General features: G+C 44.7%; 1 protein-coding gene across 3 annotated transcripts in view; it reads right to left on the bottom strand.

Moving 5' to 3' along the window:
* The window catches only part of CSMD2 (CUB and Sushi multiple domains 2), a 480348-nt gene that overhangs the window by 126423 nt on the left and 328757 nt on the right, over window positions 1-25168 (bottom strand). For all 3 annotated transcript variants that reach the window (XM_053398926.1, XM_053398927.1, XM_053398928.1), the window contains 6 exons: window positions 18548-18874; window positions 14274-14468; window positions 8439-8577; window positions 7669-7856; window positions 5723-5911; window positions 4648-4764 (listed from right to left, as the gene is read on the bottom strand). In XM_053398926.1, the coding sequence (XP_053254901.1) occupies window positions 4648-4764; window positions 5723-5911; window positions 7669-7856; window positions 8439-8577; window positions 14274-14468; window positions 18548-18874 (1155 nt within the window). The remainder of the gene's footprint in view (window positions 1-4647; window positions 4765-5722; window positions 5912-7668; window positions 7857-8438; window positions 8578-14273; window positions 14469-18547; window positions 18875-25168) is intronic.

The following is a 25168-nucleotide window of genomic DNA, read 5'->3' as shown; positions in this document are numbered from 1 at the left end:
CTGCAACTTCTGTTGAAAGCTCAGTTTTGAGGATGATCCCTGCTGAAGCAACCTCTGAGCTTTGTGCTCATGAAGCTTCCAGCCAGAGCCCTGCATGGAGCTGTCCAGGGTGCTACATGGCCTTGCCTCCCCTATTGCTGAGGACATCACTCAAAGCAGAACACTACTTAAGGGTGAAGATTCCTTGCCTGGGGATAAAAACCTGTTTCTTATCATATTGGGTTGAAACCAACAGTGTTCTGTCTTCCAATAGTGGCTCCCTATGAAGGGCTGCAATCCTTCTTAGGGATTGATCAGTGCCTGGGGACCGTTGTGATCAAAAAAACATTCAGCGGTAGCAAGGAGGAGGGGGCAGCTAACTGTAAAGCAACCATGTATAGGAAGAAAAGCTGGCAGCCTCAAAGCTTTGATAGCACAGGATTTAAAAGGCTAGCAACTTAATTCCAATGGATAACAGAAAGCACCGTGCTTAGCTTTAGGTTGGTAAGAAGGAGAGTTTGCTTTCTTAGTTTTCAAAGGCAGCCATGGCTACATTTGCAAGGTTGGATCAGAGACGTCAAGATCCTTGATATGCAAATGGGCATGATTCTGCTGTACCTCCCAGAGACCATGAGACATCAAACCTCTCTGACAGTCTGTGCAAGTCAAGCTGGGGGGGGGGGGGAGATGGGGAGACAGAAAGACTAAGCAAGCAGGTAAAAACCCCAAGTGAAAAAAGCAAGACTATGGCCCTAGGAAAATGTGTGCGGGAGGGGAGGGGATCTATGTGTTAGATCCTTCTTCAGACACAGAGGGGAAAAGGAGAATACCTGCCTCTGTTTTGAGAACTGGGCAGTGGAAGCCTGTGGAGGTTGGTGCACAGCTCCCCTGTATGGTGAGCAGGCAGGATTGCAGTTTTTAATATCTCCCTAGTAGGTAAAGCGTTTCCAGGTACTAGAATGAGTTTGTCCATCCAGATTGGCTAGTGTATCTCTGGCCCCTTTTAAGGCCCTGAGAATCCGCCTGAAGGCTAAAGGCCCCACCCTGCACTAATTCCTTCTCATTGCATTGTTTGTCAAAATCATGTTATTTTCTCAGGAAAACAAGCACACCTAGATAGACAGGTATTGTTATTTCTGAAAACGCAATAAACGCTTCTTTAAAAAGTAATCGGTAGCAACACACACTATTGAAAACAGAAGAGATGGTGTCATGAAGGCCCACCAGCTGCAACTGCATGGAAGCCTTAGCAAGTGCATCCGTGTGAACAAAGGCCTCATGCCCACAGACATCTGCACTGCATGCAGAAACACTAGAGGGAGGGAGGCTGACATTTGCAGCATGGGAGGAGAGACTACATAGCCCACCCCTCTTCCCTCCCACCCCCTTTGTGTCCCAGGTGAATTGATGAGTAGAATGCTTGAATAAGAACCGAATGTCTCAAAAACTGGAAGAGAAAAGCAGAAAAAGTCCCTTGCAAATAGCAGGATTTCTCCCACATCTGGGATCATGTTTCATCAACTAATAAACACATCAGATACAAAGTCAAGGGTTGTGGCAGAGCCAGGAAGCGTCCCTTGCTGTTCTTGGCTGGGGTGACAGCCTGGCTGGAGGACAGGTCAATGGAGCTATCAGTCAATCAGCAGAGGAGAGGAGGGATGGAGTGTATTGGACTAAATGTTGATTAAGTTTGCTGGTGGAACAACAGGCCAGTGGACAGATCCTCATGTCAACAGCACAGCAAATGGAGCTGTGGGGAAAACTCAAAACACTGAAATTTCTTCGGCAACTGGGTGAAACACTGACCCGTATTATTACATTGGGAGTGGGGGAAATGTTCTGATTGTTTTGGGGGGGGGGAAACAAAACAGCAACATTGCACTTTATTTCACCCTCTTCATGGGTGAGGTCCAATTTAATTGCCCACATTCTCTCTATCCTGCCCCTCCCCCCAGGGCCTGGCTCTCCTCAACAAGAGGGACTAATAAAACCTTCCTCTTCAGGCTGAGACATTGCCTGAGCAGCAATCATCATTGCTGGCCTCTTGCTACTGGATTCTGCTTTCCCTCTTGACACCCGTCTCTGACCTTGGTGTGAACTCCTGGCTCCTGCTCAATGGCTGCCTGCAGCTCAGCTCTGACAGATTGTCTGGCAGGACAAAGCTTCAGGATTAGCTGGCCTGATATGAATAATTACAGGAGACTGGCTTTCTCCCATGGCCCTGTCAACAGAGCAGGACCTTCTGATTGCTGCACTTCATGGTATGATCTGCTCTGCCCCAACAATGGGATTCAGGCAGAGATGGGGAACCTGTGGCCCTCCAGATGTGGTCAGGCTATAACTCTCATCATCCAAGACCACTGGCCATTCTACCTGTGGCACATGGGAACAGGAAGCCAACAACAGTTTGAGGGCCACAGGTTCCACACCCCTGGATTAAGGTGAGCTGTCCCTTCCCAATTCTGATGGGCCTTTATACTCCTTAGCACAGACTCATGCACTGGAAGGTACCAAAAGGCACAAGACCCTTGAACAAGGACACCCCAGAAACTGCTTAAGCCAAACTTTTCCATGGGATGAGAACCTTCCCTGCTAGGTATGTCATGGGCTCCAGTTCCTGCTCTTCAATGCAGGTAGTGCTCCAAGTGAGGACAGGTGGATAGGTGAAAGAGTACTTGGATTCAGGATCAAGGACTGGCCCTTAAAGGTCCTCCTCTCCCAAGTCAGGGATGGAGTTGGGACCATGGAAAGCTGGTTTGGGTCAGTTTTGAGCTCAGATGTCCTTGGAACAAGTGATCGGCTCTCCATTGACCTGTCCAAGGTCCAGAAAACTCTCTATCTGTCTGCCTTCAATATTTATCCTGTGTTTGTGCTCCTGGATTTTTTTTAAAAAATATTTTTTATTAAGGATTTTCTTGTTTTACAGAAGTGTAGTACCTCGTATTTTTTCTTCTTCTTCCATGTAACATTTTTACAAATCCGTTTCATTTGTTGAGGCATTAGGGGGAGAAGAAAAAAGAAAGAAAAAAGAAAGGGGGGTGGAGAGAGGGAAGATGGATGGGGGTGGGGTCGGGTGGCGGTGTTTCTATTATGTTTAATGTATGTAGAGTTTGGTGTCAGCGTTGCTTGTGTTGTTCACTTGTGTTCCTTTGGTGGTGAGATTTGAGTAACAAACTGGACTCTTGCCTGCACTGCCAGTTCCTGCCCCCTTCGTGAACTTCTGAGTCCATCTGCCTCCCAAGGGCTTTTGAATGGTCCTTGGGATACGACAGCTTACACCAACCATATAGGCTCCACTATTCATAATTCACTCTGGCCCCCTAAGGCTGATACAAAAGGCCCCACAGCCTTTCCCAAAATGAACAATTTCAAGCAAAGGTGTCCTGGGATCCACATCACATGGCCCCACACGGCTTGCAGACGCTGCTCACGTAGGGTGGTCGGAAGCCGCTCTTTGATCTTCAGGAAAACAAGGAGCTGCACAAATTACATCTTACAGGAGAGTGTCAGGCTCTGTGTGCTGCACGTTAAGCATAGCGGTAGGATAATGGGAAGCCTCTCATCAGAAGAGAGAATCCAGGGCTGAGTGGATTAATGAAGAGTGGATTGCTCCTGCTCTGTGGGGTACCTTGCACAGTGTGTAACGCCTGCACTAATGCGTTGCGCTTTTCAGTGACTGGTTTATCTGCCTTAATACAATTGGCATCACAGAACTGATTGATAGTGGCTCCCATTGTGCTGGTATCTAGCAGAACTCAAAGAGCAGAGCTGCTGAATGCAGCTCAAAATTAATGTGCACTTATGTGCCTGATTTCCTCTCTCTTTCCCCTTTTAAAAATCTGGCTGTTTGCAGCAGCATTTCTTCAAGTCCCAACTTTGTCCCAAATCAGCATGAATTAGCAGAGGAACCAGCAAATACTTTGCAGCTGAGGAACTGCATTGAGGGCAGGGTGTGCTAGTGTGGCCTGCAGCAGATTAATACCACAGCCAGAGGGGTACAGGTAAAAGGGTGTGGCAGGGGTTACGTAGCCCAGGACTGCACCCCATCACAGGGCAAAGATGATTAGAAGCAAAGCAGTGAGGAGGTCATGAAAACAGTGTTGGAAGATTGCAAAAATAAAAAAGCAGGAAATGCCTGCCTATCTATTGCAGTTCCACATTCCATTCCACTTCAGCACGGTGAAAAACTGAGGAACTGGGAAATAGGAGAGAGTTTGGTTCTTGATTGAGGGGCATGCCACAAAAGACAGGGAGCAGGTATAGAGCTCCTTGCTTCATGCTGTCTTTGAGTACATCCTTTCATTTTCTCATAAAACAAGGGAAACTACTATCCTTTCAGTTTTATCATTCATGGAGGTACTATCAATATCACTGTATTTATAATTGCCACAGTGCATTTCAAAGCCAATACATTATCTGACAACTATTACAACAGCATTGTTTTATTAGTATTTCCATACTGCAGAAGTAGGCAGTAGGCTGCGCTGGGACTTGAACCACAGAGGGATGTACCTTTTGCACTATGTTACTCCAGAGTATGTTTTTAGTCCTTCCACTTCATGGTAACCTCAGAAAATGTGGTGGAGGGACACCTCCCTGCTCTGAGGATCAACTGGAGACCCACAGAGCTAGATCCTTTCTTTCCACCCTGCATGTCACGTGAGTTACCTTTGCCATGAGAAGCTTCTATAATCCAAGTGCAGTTCAAATTGTTGGGGTAGAAATCTGGGAAGCCTGGAGAAAGCACAGTGCCACTGGAACCACGGATGTAGCCTCCACAGAGAGCTGTGATCAAGCAAGAGAAGAAGAGGAGACATTAAAAGCCAGAGCTCTCAGAGGTGGGGAGGGAGGAGCAGTTGCTTAGCAAAGACCCAAGCACCTTCCCAGCCACTGCCTGGTTTTCAGCCTTGCTTGGGCTAGGCAGCCTGATGCTATTGGACAGCCTTTATGACAATTTAGCAGTACTGAAGGCACCTGCTTGAATTGTTCCACTGACTGAAGTCGTTGTGTGGGCACATGTGGGGTAAGGCGATCTCATAAGTGGCCCCTGCCCCTGCCCTGTTTTTCCATCCTCTCTCAGTTAATTATGGTTTACTTCCACCTTACTTCCCTGAGGTTTTAAAGTGTCCACTCACCCCAATTTTCTATTCATATCAGGCAGGCACCTTCTCTGCACTCTTTTCAGCACTGGCTAAAAACATTTTTCTGTTTTGTTTGCACACATCTACCCAGGTATGCAGAAAGCTGGCCAGTGTTTTAATCTGTTTTTTAGCTCATCATTTAATTTAATTATTTTTCAATGTTTTAAAACCTGCTCTTAACTGCTTCTATTGATCATTTTGTTGTTCTGTGGCCTCCAAGTCAGAGAGGAAAGCAACAGAGAGTCAAGAGAGTGCTGGCGCCTTCTCTGATGCAAGTGCTTCTGGTTTAGTATGTATAATCCATGACTGGGCCTGACAGCAATACTCTGCTCCACTCTGAACCCTGGCCTCATCCCCTGAAGAGTTGGCATACTTGAATCCTAATTCCCTAAGGTTTACATAAATAAGAATTGGTTATGGTAACAAGCGGAATAAAGAAAACAGCAGAAGAGAAACATAGAAGCTATTTTGGAAACAAGGCTATGAGCCATTTTACTTCATGGAGGGTAGGAGAGAAGGATGGATGGGGCCAATAGTGTAGTGCTCTGTTGTTATTATTCTTCAAGCCCAGACCTTTTAGCTTTTCAACGCTCAGCTCTTACCCTCACAGCTAGGAAGAGGCCTGCTCCACTGAAAATTAGGTTCGCACTCCAAAGCTTCACTGTCACTCAAGGTGTAGCCTGCATCACAGCTGAAGGTCACCAAGGCCCCCACATAGAAATCGTCCCCATGTCGTTGCCCACTGACAGGAATCCCTGGGTCCAGGCAGTGGTCCGATTGGAGTTTTACCGCTGCAAAGAACACAGAGGGAGAGATTTGGCTGCTGGTCTGGGGCACAAATTTGGGCATTGAAAGCATTAAACGCTACATTTGTACTTATTTATTTGCAGATTTATAAGCCACTTCACAACCCAAAGATACTAGAGTGATAACAAAATAAGAGAAACACTTAAGTTTAATTGGATATCACATTGTCTTAAATTTACTTGCTTATCACATTGACTCAGCTTCAAGGTATTTGGAGGCAGAAGTGGGGGTGGGGAGAGAATCACACCTCAGAGATAGACATAACTCTGCACAATAAGCAGGGATGGCCCACCCTGTTTCACCACCTGAAGCAAAATAGGAATTGCTGCCTCCTGGGCCGCCCTGCTGCACACCAGTTTCACAGTACTTGGCGGGAACCTGGGTCCTCCTCAAAGTATGACTGTTCTTTCAGCTTCTCCGTCTGAGGGCAGCGAATATGAGCAGAAATGCTGCATGCTGGAACCCCTCCCTCTAGTTGGTGGAAGTGCTGGGGTAGGCAGAGTGCTGCCTCTTGCACTTCCGCCACCTGAGGTGGGAGCTTACACCCTGTATTATGGGTGGGCCGGCTCTGTCAATAGGTAATGATTTTAGGACTCTGTCTTGGGCTGCAATCCTCTGTACATTTACTTGGGATTAAATCCCATTGAACTCAACAGATTTACTTCTGAGTAAATATGCATCATGTTGGGCTGCCAGCTGATCTTTAAGGAGACAGGGTACACTTTAGATATGAGGTTGCTTTCATTCTGATCTGGTAATATAACATGAAACGGAAAAAAGGCCTAAAACTATGCAAGGGAAACACAATGCAAATTGGGGTGGGAGCAGTGATCAATTACATATCATTGCATGGCGTTTAAGGGCTGAAAACAACAATAATTGTGAATTATGATTAGCTGAATTCCTGCATTGCAGGGGGTTGACCTAAATGACTCTTGGGGTCCCTACTAGCTTTACAACTCTATGATCATATTTGTTGGGTTGATTTCTGCTCCAGAAGCAAACATTGGAAATTTCATTCTTTCATTTCTGTTTCTGCCAAAATTCTCCAACATCTTTAGATATAAGTTTATATATAAAGCTGTCCTGACATTTCATTTCAAGATTCTGCAAAATGTTTCTCTTGTGTGTGTGTATGTGTGAGGGGGGGGAGTGTTGAAACTTAAATCAAAGAGGGGAGCCAGCTAGTGAGAGATGGATCATTCCTGATGTAAATTTGACAGATTTTTGTGAGATGCTTACTTGACATCCTCAAAATAATATAGACTGAATCTGGTTTGGAGTCAGTTTTCCCCAGCCTGGAACTACAGCGTCCCATCATCCCAGCTGACATGGCCAATGGTCAGGGATGATGGGAGTTGTAGTCCAAAAAAGAAAAAAAAAGGAGGGCATCTGGCTAGGGAAGACTGATCTAGAAAACTATGATGAAGGATGATATCATCACCACATGACTGGACCCAGGAGCCAAAGAATCTACAAAATATTCCCTGGAAGCCTCCATCACACTCTCATTTCCATTCAGCACTAAGTCCCCACCCTACACCAAGCTTCATTTCTGAGTCCCCCATATACAGGCTGTGACTGACACCAAAGAATTTCAAGGTCTTCTAACATTTGGTATCAATAGTGCAAACCAAGCAAAGAAGATGAATGGGGGGGGGGGAGAGCATATTCCAGACAGTTATAAGGAGTAATTTTATGACACTGGTGAGGGCGTAATTGCCTGCATTTCCTGACTTACTTTCATAGCGGATTTGAAAGCCGACATCAGAGTGGCTCTTGTCAGTTGTGAAGAGGAGGTAAAGGAAGTTGCTGGTGCTAATGAGGAACTGGGGGACCTGAGTGCCGTCATAGATGCCTATCAAGGGTGACGAGTAGGACTTGCCATCGCGCACTTCCAGTGTGTCGTAATTCACCTCCGTTTTAAATCTGCAATGGGGCGAGAGTAGTGCCTGTAAAAACAACAACTCCCTGCGTCCCCATTTGCCCGTCCTTTCTTTTAAACCAGAGTTGCAGAATATTTTTCAGCTGATGGAGCCTTGTGAGCCGCTTTCTGGGGCCTGTGTGCCAGTAGGGGCAAGGGGCAAAGACGAAAGTGGGAGGAACCACAGATACAAATCCTGTACAGTAGGCTGCATTCCAACCCCACAAAAGGCAGGTGTTCTCACACACACACACACACACACACACACACACACACACACACCATACCAGGCTTGATCCCTGGCATCTCCAGGTTGGACAGTGAAAGAAACTCATTTGAAATGCTGGAGAACCACTGTCTGCCAGTGCAGACAAGACTGACCTAAATGGAAGTATGGTCTGACTTGGTATAAGGAAGCTTTGTATGTTCTTAAAGGGGCAAAAGTTCATTTGAAACAGAATATTCAAAGGATCTCAAGCTTGCCACAGTTCTCACATATCTGGCAACCACACTGTTTTATTTTATTCTAAAATTTATTTTTGCATTTTGAAAGTGATTTGGTTGGAATAAATCATAATAGCACCCACCTGTCAAATGTAATTTTGATAGGGTATCCTGGCTGAGCTTCTATGACCCACGCACAGTTCAGAGAATCTTTGTAGAATCCAGGCCAGCCAGGAGACAAGATCATTCCACTTGGAGAGGTCAGATGGCCACCACATGGAGCTGTCCGCGTGTGGGGAGGGGAGCAAAAATACAAATGTTAGGCCAATAGATCAGTGCCAGCCGCACACCCACATTTATGCCCCTCCCCCACCTCACAGAAGGCTCCCAATAACCGCTATTCACTTTCAACCCCAAATGCTCAGAACAGCCCCACATTTTCATATACCATCATACCAAAGGGGATTCTGTAGAGGAATCTCTGTCAACAGGCCCCATCTCAGAATAATCTTGGCAGAAGTAAGGCCACACCTTGAGAATTGCTTAAATTCTCCCTTACAATTGCATGGCCTGCAATGGTGCGGTGAAATGGGAACCACACATTATACACACAGTGTGTACAAAACTACACCAAAGTCATTTATTTTGAATTCTTCTGAAGAGGAGGGAAATTCTGCTGGAGCAACTTCTTACCCCACATCTGACAAGCCGTATTTCTTCCGTATAGTCTCCCCTTTGGTGTTTGTGTTAAGGGACAGGGACCCATCCTCATCTGATCATCCTAACACTTTAGAAGAAGGGTAGCCCTTATACAAGTATCTGGTTAAACATGTGGGGGCTTAATATGGGGGCCATGCAAGACTCACCCCCAATGTCCCCCAGTGTCACTCCATATGCAAAGATCAGAAGTGGAGTTGGTAAACAGAGGAATGTTGGAGGTGGGCCACCCGATTTTAAGCTCATGTGCAATCATCAATATTGGGTTATGACAGAAAAACCTTAAAACAGTAATAGAGCAATCCAAACTCTCTTTGTGCCAGGCTGGTTTGTGCATGGATTGAGCAGAAGTGTCGATCCACCAGGGCAGAGCTCTCCCTTTCATTTGCCAAATGGAGCATTCCAGGCATAGGGAGAAGGCAATCCATTGGATCTTGAGTTGCCCCCACTCCTGTCACATGATGGCATTAACTATGGTTGTTGTACTAGCTCCAGCTGGCGCTCCCTCCCCCTGCCTTCTGCCCCCATCTGGCATGGTTAGCAGAACTGCAGATATGTTATAGGTTAATCTTATGAGTGGTTCCTGGGTCTACTGATTCACACTTTATTTACCACACTACATGGATCAAAACTCTCCAGTGGCTTAGGACTGGAGACCTGGTGCCCTCTAGATGTCCCATTTGCTCTAGTAAGCATTGGCAATGGTGAAGGATGATGGGAGTTGTAGTCCAGAAACATCTGGAGGGCACCAGATTGCTGCTCCTGCTGCTTTAACTATTCTGTCAAGAATGGAACAGTTGGAAAGGGAGCACCTCTGCCACATAATGAGCCCACAAAAGGATGCTTCTCTTCCCAATATAAGAAAACAGGAAGCAGCTGCATACTATCTATGCTGAGTGGCAGAGAGTTTTCCAGGGTTTCAGAAAGGGAACATTCCCTGTTCTACCTGCAGAGAGCCAGTGAGGTGTGCATGTGAAGGATTTAGGAAATATCCCTATAAGAGTGTTCATATAGTTTCAGAGAAACATGATGTCCTTATAGTGTGATGTAGTGTTATCTTAAAAATTCTTGTAAAATTATGGAGTGTTAAAATGTCAAGGGTAAAGCATAGCAGATTTGCAGCGATAAATGATTGGACAAGAGGAAAGAAAAGGGTTAAAGAAAGGAATTAATAAGTAATTCAGACCGGGGGTTGCTGAAAAAAGTTTAAAACAGGGACGCAGAAAAGGGAGGCATGGGGAAGTCGTTGAAATTGGGTATACGAAAAAATTTATGAAATTATACATGTTTATATGTTTGTTTGTCAGTGTTTGTTGTTTGTATTGTCTTATATTATATGTTGAAAAACCAATAAAAATTTTATTAAAAAAAAAATATATAGTGTGATGTAGTGGTTAGTGTGTCAGACTAGGACCTGGGAGGCCAGGGTTCAAATCCCCACTTGACCATGAAGCTGATGGGTGACCTTGGGGCAGTCACCGCCTCTCAGACTAGCCTGCCTCACAGGGCTGTTGTGGTGTTTAAATGAGGAGAGGGAGAACCATACATGCAACCTTGAGCTCTTTGAAGAAGAATGTGGGATACAGATGACCAAATAAATCAACAAATAAATAGCCACATTCATAGCTCTTCCCCATATTAAGGACATAGGAAACTGTCTTATCCTAAGCCAGACTATCGGCCCATCTAGCTTAGCACTGTCTGCACTGACTGGCAGCAGCTTTCCAGGGTTTCAGCCAATAGGTCTCTCTCCCAGACCTACCTGGAGATACCAGAGATCGCAGCTGGGAAGTCCTGCATGCAAAGTTAGTCTTTCCCCAAAGGCAGAAACCTATAAACTTTGAGGTGGGCCCACCTAAGTGATTCTGTCCCACCTGCAGCTTTGTGAAACCCCACCAGAGACATTTCAGTAATCTTAACATTTTGGCTGATGTTGATTTTTCACTTGATGAGGACAGTCCAAATGTAATTTAAATTTTATTGGCTGGTGGGATGTGCATGGAATCAGATGACAAGTTGGGGGTGCCTAGAATATCTATGAGGGGTGGGGAATCACTCATCTTATTGAAGCTCCTCTAGCCTCTACTGAAATTCCCAGATGGGTGGTGTAAGGAACAGCTTCCAAATTCTATACAGGTTTCCTTTTAGCTTTTGTAGAAACCCGGGATAATTTTTGGTGGCTACGCTATCCTCTCTCCCGACAGAATCTCAATCAACCTTGCTGGTTCTCTCTGCTGATTTTTTTATTCAAATGTCAAACAGCACTTTAAATATTCTAGACAGACTTCTCCCCTCTTACTTAATTAAAAAAAGGAAGCTAATTAGGACTCACATTTAATTGAGCTCACACTGGAGGGCGAGTCAAAGGCGAGTCAACGAGATGGGCGATAAAGGAGTACACGTTAATATTGGTGGGGTTATCAAAGCTTCCCAGAGATGAAAAGCAGTTTTAATTTTTTCGAAATATGTTATTCATTTCCCCCCACCACTTAAAGAGAAAGTGAGGAGGTAGGTGTATGCAATATTATACCAAAGGCAGTGATGGGAGGAGGGGGAGCAAAAATTCACATTAAGTGAATTAAAGTAATTAAAATGAGTAAACAAATAAAGCCACAGGCATTTTCTGACAGTATTGATGGTATTCTGGAATAGAAATGAAAGAGAAGAGAGCAAAACAACAAATTCCGTCATTCCAGTAACTGGATGAGAACTACCGCCTCTCTGGCAAGCTATCACTGATGCAGTTCATCATCTGAGACCTCAGATAATTGCCTGACGCTTCCTGGCATTCCAAAATGTGGAGGGTGGAGCATGTCTACTTCATCCTGCCAAATGGTAGAGTCGGCTCTACCATGTTGCTCATTAAATCAGGCATGGGCAACATGGGGCCCTCCAGATGTTTGCTGGACCACAACTGCCCTAATCCCCAACCACAAACCATGCTGGCTGGGGCTGATGGGTGTCTGGAGGACCACGGGTATAAGGTGCACTAATTATGTAGGAAGGTTAAAACAGCTTACATAAGATGAATACAGGTGACCAGCTAAGCAAGGGTGAAATGCAGGAAAGTTTCTGTGTTTCTAAAATGTGTACTAATGGGCAGCAACACGGATGGTTTGGGTGGGCCTTTGTAGGTTTTGTTGTTGTTGTTTTTTTGCTGCTGTTGCACCCCCTTTGGTTACTGACTTGTTCTGGTACTATGGAGCAAGGACAGATTCCCTCCATGCATCAGGGTATGGTTCCTAATGAGCCTCCCACACTTTGTGATGTTGCCCATTGACATTAAAGACTCGGAGAACCAATTACTAGAATTATTTCTCAAGAATTTGGCACATCTGTATTCAAACGATTGCAAAGATATCACGCACTGGCATCTTTCTCAGAGAATAAAGGGCAGGAGAAAGCCTTTAAATTTGTAACAACTTATTTTCATTTCACTTGGTTTTCCTGTAACAGAAAATGTTAAGGCTCACAGAGCAGCTTGCCGGAGTGGGGATATGTTCTATCAGAGACTTTAATTTGCTATCACTTTAACTGCTCTTTCTTTCTTTCTTTCTTTCTTTCTTTCTTTCCTAAATTGTATGCCTGCAATGCAGAGTGATGGATCACAAGATATCTAACTTCAGCATGCCAAAAGCTATAAGCTTCAGATATGTCCTAAGGCCATTGATAAGCTTCAGATCCATCCCTTGAACAAATCCCTGAAAACTTTACTCTGGGAGCGGCAGCCATGTACACCCAGACACTGAGGGTTGTATCCAATGCCCCTCCTACTCAGAGTAGACCCACTGAAATGAATGAACATGAATAAGTTAGGTCTATTAATTTCCACATTCTGCATGTTGGTGTGAATATCAAGCTCTGGAATAGTGCACAACTATTCTTAAAGGGTCAGAAGGTAAACACTCTTACTCAATTAACCAGAAAGGTAAGAAAAGCGTACTTTCTCCTCAACAGTTTATTAATGTGAAGACTAAGGCTTTCTATATGCTACCACTGCAAAGTTTGCACTGTGGACCAGGAATGGAGCTTCCCTATGCTGCCCTCTAAAGTGTGGATGGGGCTCTTTTAGCTGCATAAGGAGCTACACTCAGAGAAGGAATTCACTATTACTATATAGGATGTTCTGCGTGCATATGTTAGAATATCCAACATGCAATTTTCAAAGATGGATTAGATATCGGTAACTGCCAGTTAATTATGCCAAACTTGCTGCATCTGCCTCCATTTTGGCCTATCTCTGCCCCTGTGTCAACCTTTTGTGACTGCTAAAAGGTAAAGGTAAAGGGACCCCTGTCCATCAGGTCCAGTCGTGGCTGACTCTGGGGTTGCGGCGCTCATCTCGTTTTATTGGCCGAGGGAGCCGGCATGCAGCTTCTGGGTCATGTGGCCAGCATGACAAAGCCGCTTCTGGCGAACCAGAGCAGTGCACAGAAATGCTATTTACCTTTCCGCTGGAGTGGTCCCTATTTATCTACTTGCACTTTGACGTGGTTTCGAACTGCTAGGTTGGCAGGAGCAGGGACCGAGCAACGGGAACTCACCCCGTTGCAGGGATTCAAACCACCGACCTTTTGATCGGCAAGTCCTAGGCTCTGTGGTTTAACCCACAGCACCACCCGCGTCCCTTTGTGACTGCTAGGCCTCTGTAATTGTTAGCTATCTCAAGTGGGCCCTGAGAGTAGAAAGTTTGAGGACACCTGTACTGCTGTCATTTTCTACTGATCCATCTTTGGGAATGGCTAAATTTCCTTGTTTCCTTGTGGCAAGGAGCTGCATAGCTCAGTTTATGTCATGTGAAGTAAATACATCTGTTCTGAAGATAGTCTCACAGCCTTCCCACTTAGAATTTGCTATAAATAGAGACGTCTGTTTTCTTTTATAGTTTTCTCTTCCCACTTCCATATGCCTCGTACAATTTGTTTTACTCATTTGCTGCATGAAGGGGGGGGGAGAGAATCACATGCATGGGTGCATTTAAAATAAATCCATATTTTAAATGCAATTTCTCCCAAAATACACATTTCCAAATGTATCTTCTCCTCAAAGTACACATTTTTATACACATTTTATTTCAAAACACACATTTTGAATTGCCTTTTGAGCAAAATAAAACACTTGGGAAGTGTGAAAACCATCAGAGAAACAAGTTCAAATCAACACCTCTTCTGTACTGGAAGAGGCAAATATCAAACTCCTCCAGGCCCCCTACCTTGTTTGTACCCCAATCAAGAACATGGCATGCCAGTTTGGCAGCTCACCTTCACATCTCAGCACGGAGTTGTGCCACACCACGTTGCCTTCCTTCAAGACGCAGGTGATGGTCTCCGAGCCATGTGTCCTGATGAATCCCTCATCACACAGGAAAGACACTGAACTGCCAAGCTGCAGACTGTCACCGAAACGCTTGCCATTAACAGGCACACCCGGATCAGGGCACTCGTTGTGTCTGAAGGCTGGAAGGAAGCAACAAGATGGCAGATGAACAAAAGCATTTCCCTTCCGGTGGAAGTGCAAATAACCAACAGCTTATAGGCAGTCTACATTCATGGATCTTTCTGCAGTAACAAACCAGTCTGTAATCCTGGACCCAACGCTAGCTCTTCAGCCACTGAAAGAGACTTACATCCCATCCTTGTTCGCAAGGAGCTGCTAGCTTTGCTGCTGGCTACGGCCAGACTTGAAATCTGCATTAGGTTCATCTAGGATGGTTTGAGAGGGTATGGGATGCTGCCTTGTCTGAGTGTTTAACTCATCACACGAGGGTTCTAAGAGGGGTGGTAAATCAAGACCATTTTGATTTTGTAGGGTTTCTGTTTACAGTGGTACCTCGGAAGTCGAACACCTTGCAAGTCGAACATTTTGGCTCCTGAACACCACAAACCCAGAAGTGAGTGTTCCAGTTTGCAAATGTTCTTTGGAACCCAAATGGCTGACACAGGTTCCATGGCTTCCGACTGGCTGCAGGAGATTCCTGCCACGCCTTGGTTTCTGAACATCTTGGAAGTCAAGTGGACTTCTGGAATGGATTCCATTAGACTTCCAAGGTACTACTGTATATGCTTTATAAATTAAAATAGTAGGCTGCATCACACATGCTTCTATGTGGCAAGGCTATCAATATTTGACTCTTACTTCCAAAATGCCCTGTTGTTGAATCTAGGCTCCCATCAGCTGAATATTGGCCATGGTGCCTTCAGCTGATGGGAGTTCAAAACAATTGGAAGGCACTGGATTAGCCACATCTGTGTTAACTGAATGGTTTTCAAGGGCAGCCCCATGCAGAGTTTATTACAGTTATCTAATCTGAGAAAAATTCCAGAAAATGACCCCTGTGACACAGCTCAAATAGCAAACTACATTCACATTTTCTGTATGTTTTTGGATGGAGATGTGCAGGCCCAACCCTCCTCCCTAGCGAATTTCACTGGGCTTAGCATAGCTTTGCTGACTTCCCTGAAAAATTCACAGACTTTTCACCTGGCTTCCTATATACAGTCGTACCTTGGTTCTCAAATGGAATCAGTTCCGACAGGCCATTCAACTTCCGAAAATGTTCAAAAACCAAGGAGCAGCTTCCGATTGGCTGCTGGAGCTTTTTGCACTCAATTGTAACCCGTGGAACCTGCGTCAGATGTTCGGCTTCCAAAAACATTCGCAAACCAGAACACTCACTTCTGGTCAGACCTCACCTGGAGTACTGTGTCCAGTTCTGGGCACCACAGTTCAAGAAGGACACTGAAAAACTGGAACATGTCCAGAGGAGGGCAACCAAAATGGTCAAAGGCCTGGAAACGATGCCTTATGAGGAACGGCTAAGGGAGCTGGGCATGTTTAGCCTGGAGAAGAGGAGGTTAAGGGGTGATATGATAGCCATGTTCAAATATATAAAAGGATGTCACATAGAGGAGGGAGAAAGGTTGTTTTCTGCTGCTCCAGAGAAGCGGACATGGAGCAATGGATCCAAACTACAAGAAAGAAGATTCCACCTAAACATTAGGAAGAACTTCCTGACAGTAAGAGCTGTTCGACAGTGGAATTTGCTGCCAAGGAGTGTGGTGGAGTCTCCTTCTTTGGAGGTCTTTAAGCAGAGGCTTGACAACCATATGTCAGGAGTGCTCTGATGGTGTTTCCTGCTTGGCAGGGGGTTGGACTCGATGGCCCTTGTGGTCTCTTCCAACTCTATGATTCTATGATTCTATTCTATGAATGGGTTTGTGATGTTCAGAAGCCAAAATGTTTGAGTCACAAGGTGTTTGATAACCAAGGTATGACTGTAGATGCTTAGGAAACTGACTTTGGTGCTGGGAATTGTAGTTCTGTGAGGGGCACACTGCAGTCCCAATTAACAGAGACTGCCTGTGCACCATACATTTAAAGAACATATAAAAATGTATAGTGCATATGCATCCTCCGTTAATACATTACCAAACCATTTCTCCACCTCTCTAAATTTGCAGCGGCAACTGCTTTGCTGACTAACACCCAGAGAGCAACCGCTCAATCCATGATGTGACCCAGAATAACCCCTCTGTTCCCAGTGGGGTGAACAAATTCCACATCCACACTTCTAAACATTAGGCATTAAGCCCCTGGCAACCTCCCCCCACAAAAACCCCCAACAGGTTAGGTGACTTTGATGAACCTGTCCCCTAATCTAGCCCAGCAAATTATTTTTAATAATAGCCGGTTTGCAGTTGCCAACCAGAAATACCATTAATTTTGCAGAGCTGTTAACCACTGTTATAACAAAGGTCGTTCATCACTCCTGCCAAGCCAATGTAATCGTGTTCTTTAGAAAATTATAGGAGAGCGCGTGAGAGCACATTGCTATGGGAAGCTGGCATTCATGGCTCAAATTTAAGAGGACCCAAAAATATTTCCTGCTCTGTTATTCTATGCAACAAAGTTTATCCTTTCATTTATGCAGTGCTTGGCGGTTCTGAAGGTATACTCAAAGCAAGCACAGTACATTGGGGCCATGTTAATTCAAACAGTATTATTTGGGGCACTGAATAAATATGCAATGAATATCCAGGGTCTCCAAAAGTGAAAAATCACATATTTGCAGACTGCTGCTAAGTATCCTTGAATAAAGTGACAGGTTTCCAAACATTTATGGATCCACACGCAAAAATGAAGAAAAAGAAGAAAGGAAGCTGAGGTCACATCCACACACACATTTAAAGCAACCTGAAGCCACTTTAAGCAGCCACGGCATCCCCACAACATTTTTGGGGGAGCTGTAGTTTGTTAAGAGTGCAATCCTTATGAACCACATTAATAGGAGAAATGTGTACAAAGTCTGGAAGAAATACCAAAAAAAAAAAAAAAATTGTTGGAAAGAAAAACACCTCTATGGCTATCCCCCACTGCAGCAATCACAATCAAGAGAATTAATATGGATAGACAGTGGGCAACCTACAGAGACTTGTTGGACCTTTCAGGAAGTGAACCCAGACTGAAATCAATGGAAGATTTAAGGAACCACGTTATAGATTGGTTACAGTATCACCAGTTACCAGTACATGATATGATTAAACAAGATAAGAAAAATGGGTTTTTGGACCAAAACTCACAATTTGAAAGAGAGTTATTACAGAATAAGGATACATTTCTCTCTAAAATGTGTAAATTACTAATGGAATGGGAAACAAAGGACGAACTAGTTAAAGCATCAATGACACACTGGGCAATGGACATAGGGCATAACATAGATCTAAATCTTTGGGAGAAACTTAGGAAGAATGATTTGAAATTTACTGCATGCTATACACTGAAAGAGAAATAAATGAAAATGATTCATAGATGGTATTTAACCACAAGAAGACTGGCTAAGATGTATAAAGTAGAATCAGATTTGTGTTGGAAGTATAAAGAAATGGTGGGAACTTTTTTTCATATGTGGTTGGCATGTAAAAAAGTTAAAGAATATTGGGAAACGATTTCTAATGAGATGAAAAAAAAATGTTTAAAACAACTTTCCCAAAAAGAGCGGAGACATTTCTGTTAGGAATGGTTCAGACAGAGGTTCCCAGGTGCCAGAAAAACTTATTTATGTATGCAACAACGGCAGCCCGGGTTTTGTTAGCCCAAAAATGGAAAGTGAGGGAGGTCCCAGGTAAAGAGATTTGGCAATTTAAGATGATTGAATATGTGAAATTAGCTGGACAAACATATAGAATAAGAGAGCAAAAAGAACATGTATTTAAAGAGGAGTGGAAAACTGAGTATATGGAAAATAATTGTGCATAGTTGAAAATGCTGGCAGCATTAAGGTAAATTCAACAGTATAAAAACACTTGAGTGATGTAAGATTGGAGCCCTGAATAAAATGGTTATAGTAAAATATGCAGGAATGGTGGATAAGGAAGGAGAAGGAGGTCATTGGATGTATGGTTCTATGTACGATGTTTATTTTGAGATGTAAAATTGAAAACTTAATAAAAACAATTAAAAAACCCCAAAGGCTGCAACCCTGAATAAAGGGGGGGGGCCTTCAGTCCATGCAAAATGAACATGTTTGCCCACTTACTGGTAAATGTGATATTGAAGCCTCGCTTTTCGGTGGAGTGGTCAGTCTGAAATTCCAGCCTGGCGACATGGCCGCTGCTGGTCAGAGAAGATGGTAGCTGACTCCCAGAGAATGTTCCCAAGACAGGTGATTCAGCTGTCCCTCCATCCTTGATAGCCAGGAAGTCAAACTGGGGCTCCACGTCAAAATCATTAAAGGCCAAATGGATCCGGCTTTCAGGTTTTGCAATGATTAACCAAACACAGTGCAGGCTGCTGCCGTATTCCTCTGGGTAGTTTGGAGAGAGAACGATGCCAGATGACGTGGTGAAGTTGAAGAAGCAGGAAACTGCAACGAGAGAGTGCAAGTGAAGGTTGGTGTCAGTTAGGCACTGGCAAATATGTCAATTTCAGTTTCTTGCAGTTTTCCAATCTTATATTTCCACATCAGTTTGAGATTTTTTGGAAAAAATGTCCGCATGAAAATTAATCAGCATTTTAGTGTGAGTTTGTCCTATGATGCATACATTTGTATGCAATTTCTCCTGCTGTGGAAATCTGCAAATAAATTTCCTCTAATGCAATTAATTTTTGTATTTTTGATAATATATGTATTTTACTGCACACCTTACCCTAGTTCATGCATTCTGGTACAAATCACGTGGCTGGAGGACAGCACTGCAAAATTAGGAGGAGGGTGGATTTTGAATGATGGGTGTTTGTTCATGCATTGTTTTAGAAAGTGCGCTTTAACAAATCCCACCCCCACCCCCCGTTCCTAATGTCAGACAAGCTATAATGCATCAAACTGGTTTGGTTTATTTTTAATTTAATTTTTTTTAAAAATAAAAATATTTGTTAGTTGCCCTTTATCTAAAGATCCCAGAGTTTTGTACAAAAGTGTAAATAGAAACCAATTCAAGTTCCAATTTTAAACCAGGAAAACACCTGTAACAAAATATAAAGGGGGGGAAACCAAATGTAAAATGGAAGCAACCAAAGCACAAATTGAAACAAACAAAAAATATTTAGGAAGGTATTAATATTGCACTGAAAACCTTGGAGTGCTGGTGCCAGCATAAATACTCAGGGAAGGGATTCCAAAGCTGGGGAGCCATAGCTAAAAATACCCTCTGCCTTGTAGAAACAGAAGGCAGCTCAGCTAAACAGGTGACAGACTTCTGAACGTGAGATTTTGGGGAGGGGAGAAAGAGGGGGAGTCATGCAAACTAATAATCTCTCAGTATTACAAAGGCAATACAAGGAAAGGGGGAAAGAAAGGGGGGACAGAAGAAAATTGGCTGCCTCTGCATCAACGCAATAAGCAGCTTAGAAATTAAATATAAAATAAAATAAAATGAAGGAAAACGTGGCAATATTATTATTCACTTATCCTCTCGCTCTCTTATGTACCTCATTAGCTATGCTGCTAAAATTCTGTCTTGCAGCTGGGTCTTTAAAAATATATAAATAAAGTTATACCGAGAGAGAGAGAGAGAGAGAGAGAGAGAGAGAGAGAGAGAGAGAGAGAGAGAACGAGAACCTTTCATGTTCTGGGCCAAGTTCAAGGTGCTGTTTTTGACTTATTGAGCCTTTTGTGGCTCAGGACCCCAATACCCCAATGACTCCCCATTTGAATGGACCCAGATGCTGTAATCTCCATCTGAGGATCTTCTTCATGTGTCCCCTCCTTGAGAGGTCTGGAGGTTGGACAACAAGAGAACAGGCTTTTTCAGAGGTGGTTCCCCACTTGTGGCATGCTCTTCCCAGGGAAGCTCACCTGGTGCCATCATTACATAGCTTTAGATGCCCAACAAAAACATTTATTTTTTCACCAGGCCTTTTGCTATTAATTATCTATACACTCCTTTAGTGGGTGGGAAGCTTAAACCTGCCTTTCCCCCCCTTTTCTTTAAAAAGGTCTTTCATATTTTTTGTTTGTTTTCCTTTTATGTCATTTTAATGTATGTGTTTGTTTGTTTACATATCGTAAGCTGTTTGGGAACCCATGCTGTGGTTCTGATAAAAACCATCTTCTGCCAGGGGAGCAACAGATAAATGGCCTGGGAAGGCTGGAAGATGGTTAGAGAACTTTTCCTTCCAACCCCATCTAGAGGGAGAGGGCAAGGTAGCTGGAGATTGAAACAAAAGAAACATATATCTTTATCAATATCTTTTTTGAAGAGGGCAGTCTGGGAGAGGGGCAGTTGACAGGGTTTAGGGGCAGTGTCCTTAAACTAACAGCGTCAGGCAATGCAGAACTACATATTTCTCTCTCTCTCTCTCTCTCTCTCTCTCTCTCTCTCTCTCTCTCTGTGTGTGTGTGTGATATGTGGCCGTGCATTTAACTGCCAGTTGTAGTACTAAGTTGTGCTGCTACCTTAGCTCATAGGAACATACAAGCTTCCTTGACCGAGCCAGTAAGAATGGGTGAATCTGTCAATTTTGGGTTCTCTCAGTTTCTCATTTTTCCTATGTTAAGTTCAGTTATCCACACTTTGACATCATCTTTCAATTTTTTACAAAAAGTCTTCTTGACAAATCACCAACATTTTAGCGCTCATTTTTGCCAATATGCATATGTTTGTATGCAATTTCACCTATTCTTACATATAGTAAGTATGTAACAGTGTTGCCATGCTGCAGTTTGTGTAGCTGTCAAGAGGTGGTGCTGCTGCAAACTATGGCATGACAACAAACTCAGCTCTCAGAGCTGCTGTGCTATTTCAGCAGTGTTGGAGAGTGAGGAGGGACAGCCGGGGCGAGTGAGTGAATAGGCGGTCCAGGCTGGCAAGCTGGTTGCCCAGGTAAGCGGTTAGGGTAGGTGGCCCCAGTCAAGCCACAGAGGAGCAGTCAGGACAGACTGAAGCAGCTCCCCAACATCTGTCCTGCACTGCTGCTGCTGCCCTCTTCACACCCACTGTCAGTCAAGCTGTAAGGGGACAGGAGGTGGTTCAGAAAAGCTGTAAATATTGTGTGCAGTGGCAGTGGCTCTGCAGGGTTTCACATGGAGTGTTTCTCAGCCCTAGCTGTGGATGGTGTGGATTGAACTTGGGAATTTCTGCATGCAGTCCCTTCCTAAGGACACTGTCTCATACTGAATCAAACCACTGGCTCATCTGGATCAGAACTACCTATACTAACCGGTGGCAGCTCTTCAGGGTTTCAGATGCAGCTTTTCCTCAGTCCTTCCTGGGGATGTTGGGGATTGAACACAATACCTTTTGCACATGAAGCAGATGTTCTACCACTGAGCCACAGCCACTCCCCCTGGCGTAACCATTCTGAGTACAGTCAACTCTCCACTTACATAGGGATTAAGTTCCAGGGATAGCACATGAAGCCAAAATTGTGTATAGTCAAATCACACTCCACCTCCACCTCCGAATGCTCTTTCAGGGCCACTGAACACTCTCCCTGCACCTGCAAATGTTCTTCCAAAGTGAGTGCAGTGGCAGGTAGGATTGCTGTTGTCCCCTCCCCCAGGATGCCAGCCCCCTTTTTATTTTTATGTTTTTTGGCCAAGTATGTAAATCCGCTCCACTTCCCTGTGGGGAGGAGTTGCGGTGGACCGTGTGGCCACCCACTCTCCTCCGGGGATGGGGGACTTAGTCCCCCGTTGCCTGGGGGATCCCGGCCACATCAGCGACCGGCCAGCCAATCCGCTGGCAGGCGGGAGTGACCGGGACCATTTTAGCAGAGGTGAGAGCCGGAGGGCTTCCTCTTTGGCTTGCTTCCTCAATCACCCACCCTCCCTCCCTATTTGCAGGTTTTAGTCATTGGCCTTGCTATGGACCTTGGTTGGTTGCTGTTGAGGGGCCTGGTAGGAATTTGGCAGACTGGCACAAGCCATTTGGTTTTCGCCTACCTCGTAGTAATCATCACAACTTTGTTAGGGTTGCGGTTAGGCATTGTTTGACCTTGTGATGGGGGAGGGGAGGTGTGGCCATCACCTGCTCCTCCAAGCTTAAGGGTATTCTGTTAAAGGAATCCAGGGGTGTTGATCTTGTCCGAAGCCCGGGGCGGGGCTAGGGCCATGACACAACCCCGACGGGAATACCAGGGGGAGCTCGAGTTGGTATGCATTGACGGTGCACCCCCTTCTGGTGGTTTACCATTACCAGACTCCCTGCGCATTGTGTAGGAGTCAGATATAGTCGGGTCCATTCAATGCCTAAGCCAATGCCACTCACATTCTGTAATCAATAAAGTTGTGGCCAAAATTTTCCCAATAACATAATATCTATATCCTTGTGTGTGTTATTTCTCAATGGGGGGGGGGGCTTCGGGGTCTCGACATGCAAAGCTGAATTTGCACAAGTTAAATGTGCGTAAGTTGTGAGTCAACTGTATTGGTCAATAAGCTCAAAATGCCACAAGCCTCCACTGACCTCCTTCCAAAGGAAACTAATATCAGGTAAGCATGACATCCCTGGAACACCTCCCTGCTTAAATTGGGGCAAGCAGAACTCAAAAGTCACCCAATGCATGAGGGCTAATTGCAGTGTCTCAAAAAAAAGTTTGGGGGGGCATATATGCATCTTCAGTCAGTGTTCACATGTCTATCTTAGCTACATCTAAGACACTCGCCGTAAGATTATTACAAGGTATGAATTATTTCCTTGCCAGTGCATTCTACACATCACTGTAGACAGCACACAGGTGTGGGTGGAAATGCTTCACACAAGTCATCGGAAAACAGTGGACAGGAGGAGCATTGCGCACTATGGAAGTGGTGTGCAGAAGCTGCCACTTGGAGGCTGTTTCCCACAGGAATCTGATTGTCCGCTGTGGGAACAGGATGCTGGACTAAATGAGCTCCTGGCCTGATTCACCAGCCCCTTCTTATATTCTAAGCAATGGGTGAACCACAGAACCAACTCACAACATGCAGACTTTTGAAGTGCTACGGAGCAACTAGTTGCCACCCTGCCTGTCATCCTCTCCCTTTATGAGCAGGCCAGGGGCCTGAGCTAACCAGGTGTGAAGCCAGATGCTGGAAAAGTAAAGGCAATTAAGGAAAATGTTTAAAGCACAACAATGAACATGGAGCCCTTTAGCTGTCTAGAGGGATTCCCCCCCCCACACACATTACAGCTGACAGGGTCCATTTGCTTCCCATAGCAAGGAGGCTGTTTAATTGGTACTGTCTACTGCTTGTCTAACACATTACTGATTTAATAGTGCCCCCGCCAACACCACACACACAACCAAACTGGCTTGCGACGCGTCACCTCCTACTCCTGGATACCCTCTGGACCCGCCCCCCCTTCCACCTAGTATATAAAACCTTTTCATGTTAATTGCCGGCCAGAAGGAAAGGTTCATCAAGCATGTTTTCCCAAACACAGAACTGTATTATTATTTATGCCGTTGCTTTTCCACCTTCCCACACCCCTCACCAAAGGTTATGATGCCATGATTATATTTTTTAATCTATAAGGGCTTCTGCTGGTCTAGCCATTTTCTGAAATGAGAGAGGAAATGGGAAGCAGTTCCATTACAAGGACAAAAGAACTTGGTGATGCAATTAAGTCATGGGTGAAAAATCTTTTTCAGCCCAAGGGCCAGATTCCCTGATAGTCAGCCTTCAAGCGGCCACATTCCAGTGATGGGCAGGACCAGAAGCAAAGGTTGGGCAGAGAAATAGGTGCACCTCCCACCTTTGTACTATAGGCTACATTCCAAAATATGTTAATACAACAGGGCTTTTCCAAACTCCTTGCTTTACCCAAACTTTGTTTTCAACTGTCACTTTGCTCCCTCTGTGTTACTTTCTGCTTCTTCTTCTCAAACCTCTATTGTTGTTTACAATGGCCACTTCTTTTTCTCCCAGTATCCCTCCGCTCCAGTTTACTCAAACCTCTGACACGGTTTAAAACAACCACTTTTTTCCTTTCAGTTTTCCTCCCTTCTCACTGAACTCCAATGCTTCCCTCTTCCTTTCCTCAACTGTCACATGTGAAAGAGTTAAAGGATGTAAAGGTAAAGGTAAAGGTACCCCTGACCATTAGGTCCAGTTGTGACCGACTCTGGGGTTGTGGCGCTCATCTCGCTCTATGGGCCGAGGGAGCCAGCGTTTGTCTGCAGACAGCTTCCGGGTCATGTGGCCAGCATGACTAAGCCGCTTCTGGCGAACCAGAGCAGCACACAGAAACGCCGTTTACCTTCCCACCAGAGCGGTACCTATTTATCTACTTGCACTTTGACGTGCTTTCGAACTGCTAGGTTGGCAGGAGCTGGGACCGAGCAACAGGAGCTCACCCCGTCGTGGGGATTCGAACTGCCAACCTTCTGATCAGCAAGTCCTAGGCTCTGTGGTTTAACAGATCCTTCAAATATTTTGTAGTACCTTCCTAGAATGAAGGAACTTTACTCAAACCCCTGCCAATGCTTAAAACTGCTATTTTCCTCTCCATTTCCCCCATCTCTGCTTTACTCAAATTTCTGCCAGTGTTTTAAGACACCAGTTTTCCTCCCCCAGTGTTCCTCCTTTCTCACTCCCATGCCAGGGCCACTGCTATTTTGCAACTGGCCTTCACTTTTGTTCCCCTACTTGACTTCAAACAATTGCAGGATTATGACAAGGCACTACAAATCCTCCAGAGAGAGCTGTGTGATGACATTCTTACCTTTTTATCAT

The sequence above is a fragment of the Podarcis raffonei genome, chromosome 8, assembly GCF_027172205.1.
Source record: "Podarcis raffonei isolate rPodRaf1 chromosome 8, rPodRaf1.pri, whole genome shotgun sequence".
NCBI lineage: Eukaryota > Metazoa > Chordata > Lepidosauria > Squamata > Lacertidae > Podarcis > Podarcis raffonei.
Note: the sequence above shows the minus strand (reverse complement) of the source record. Positions and strands in the feature narration are given on the sequence as shown.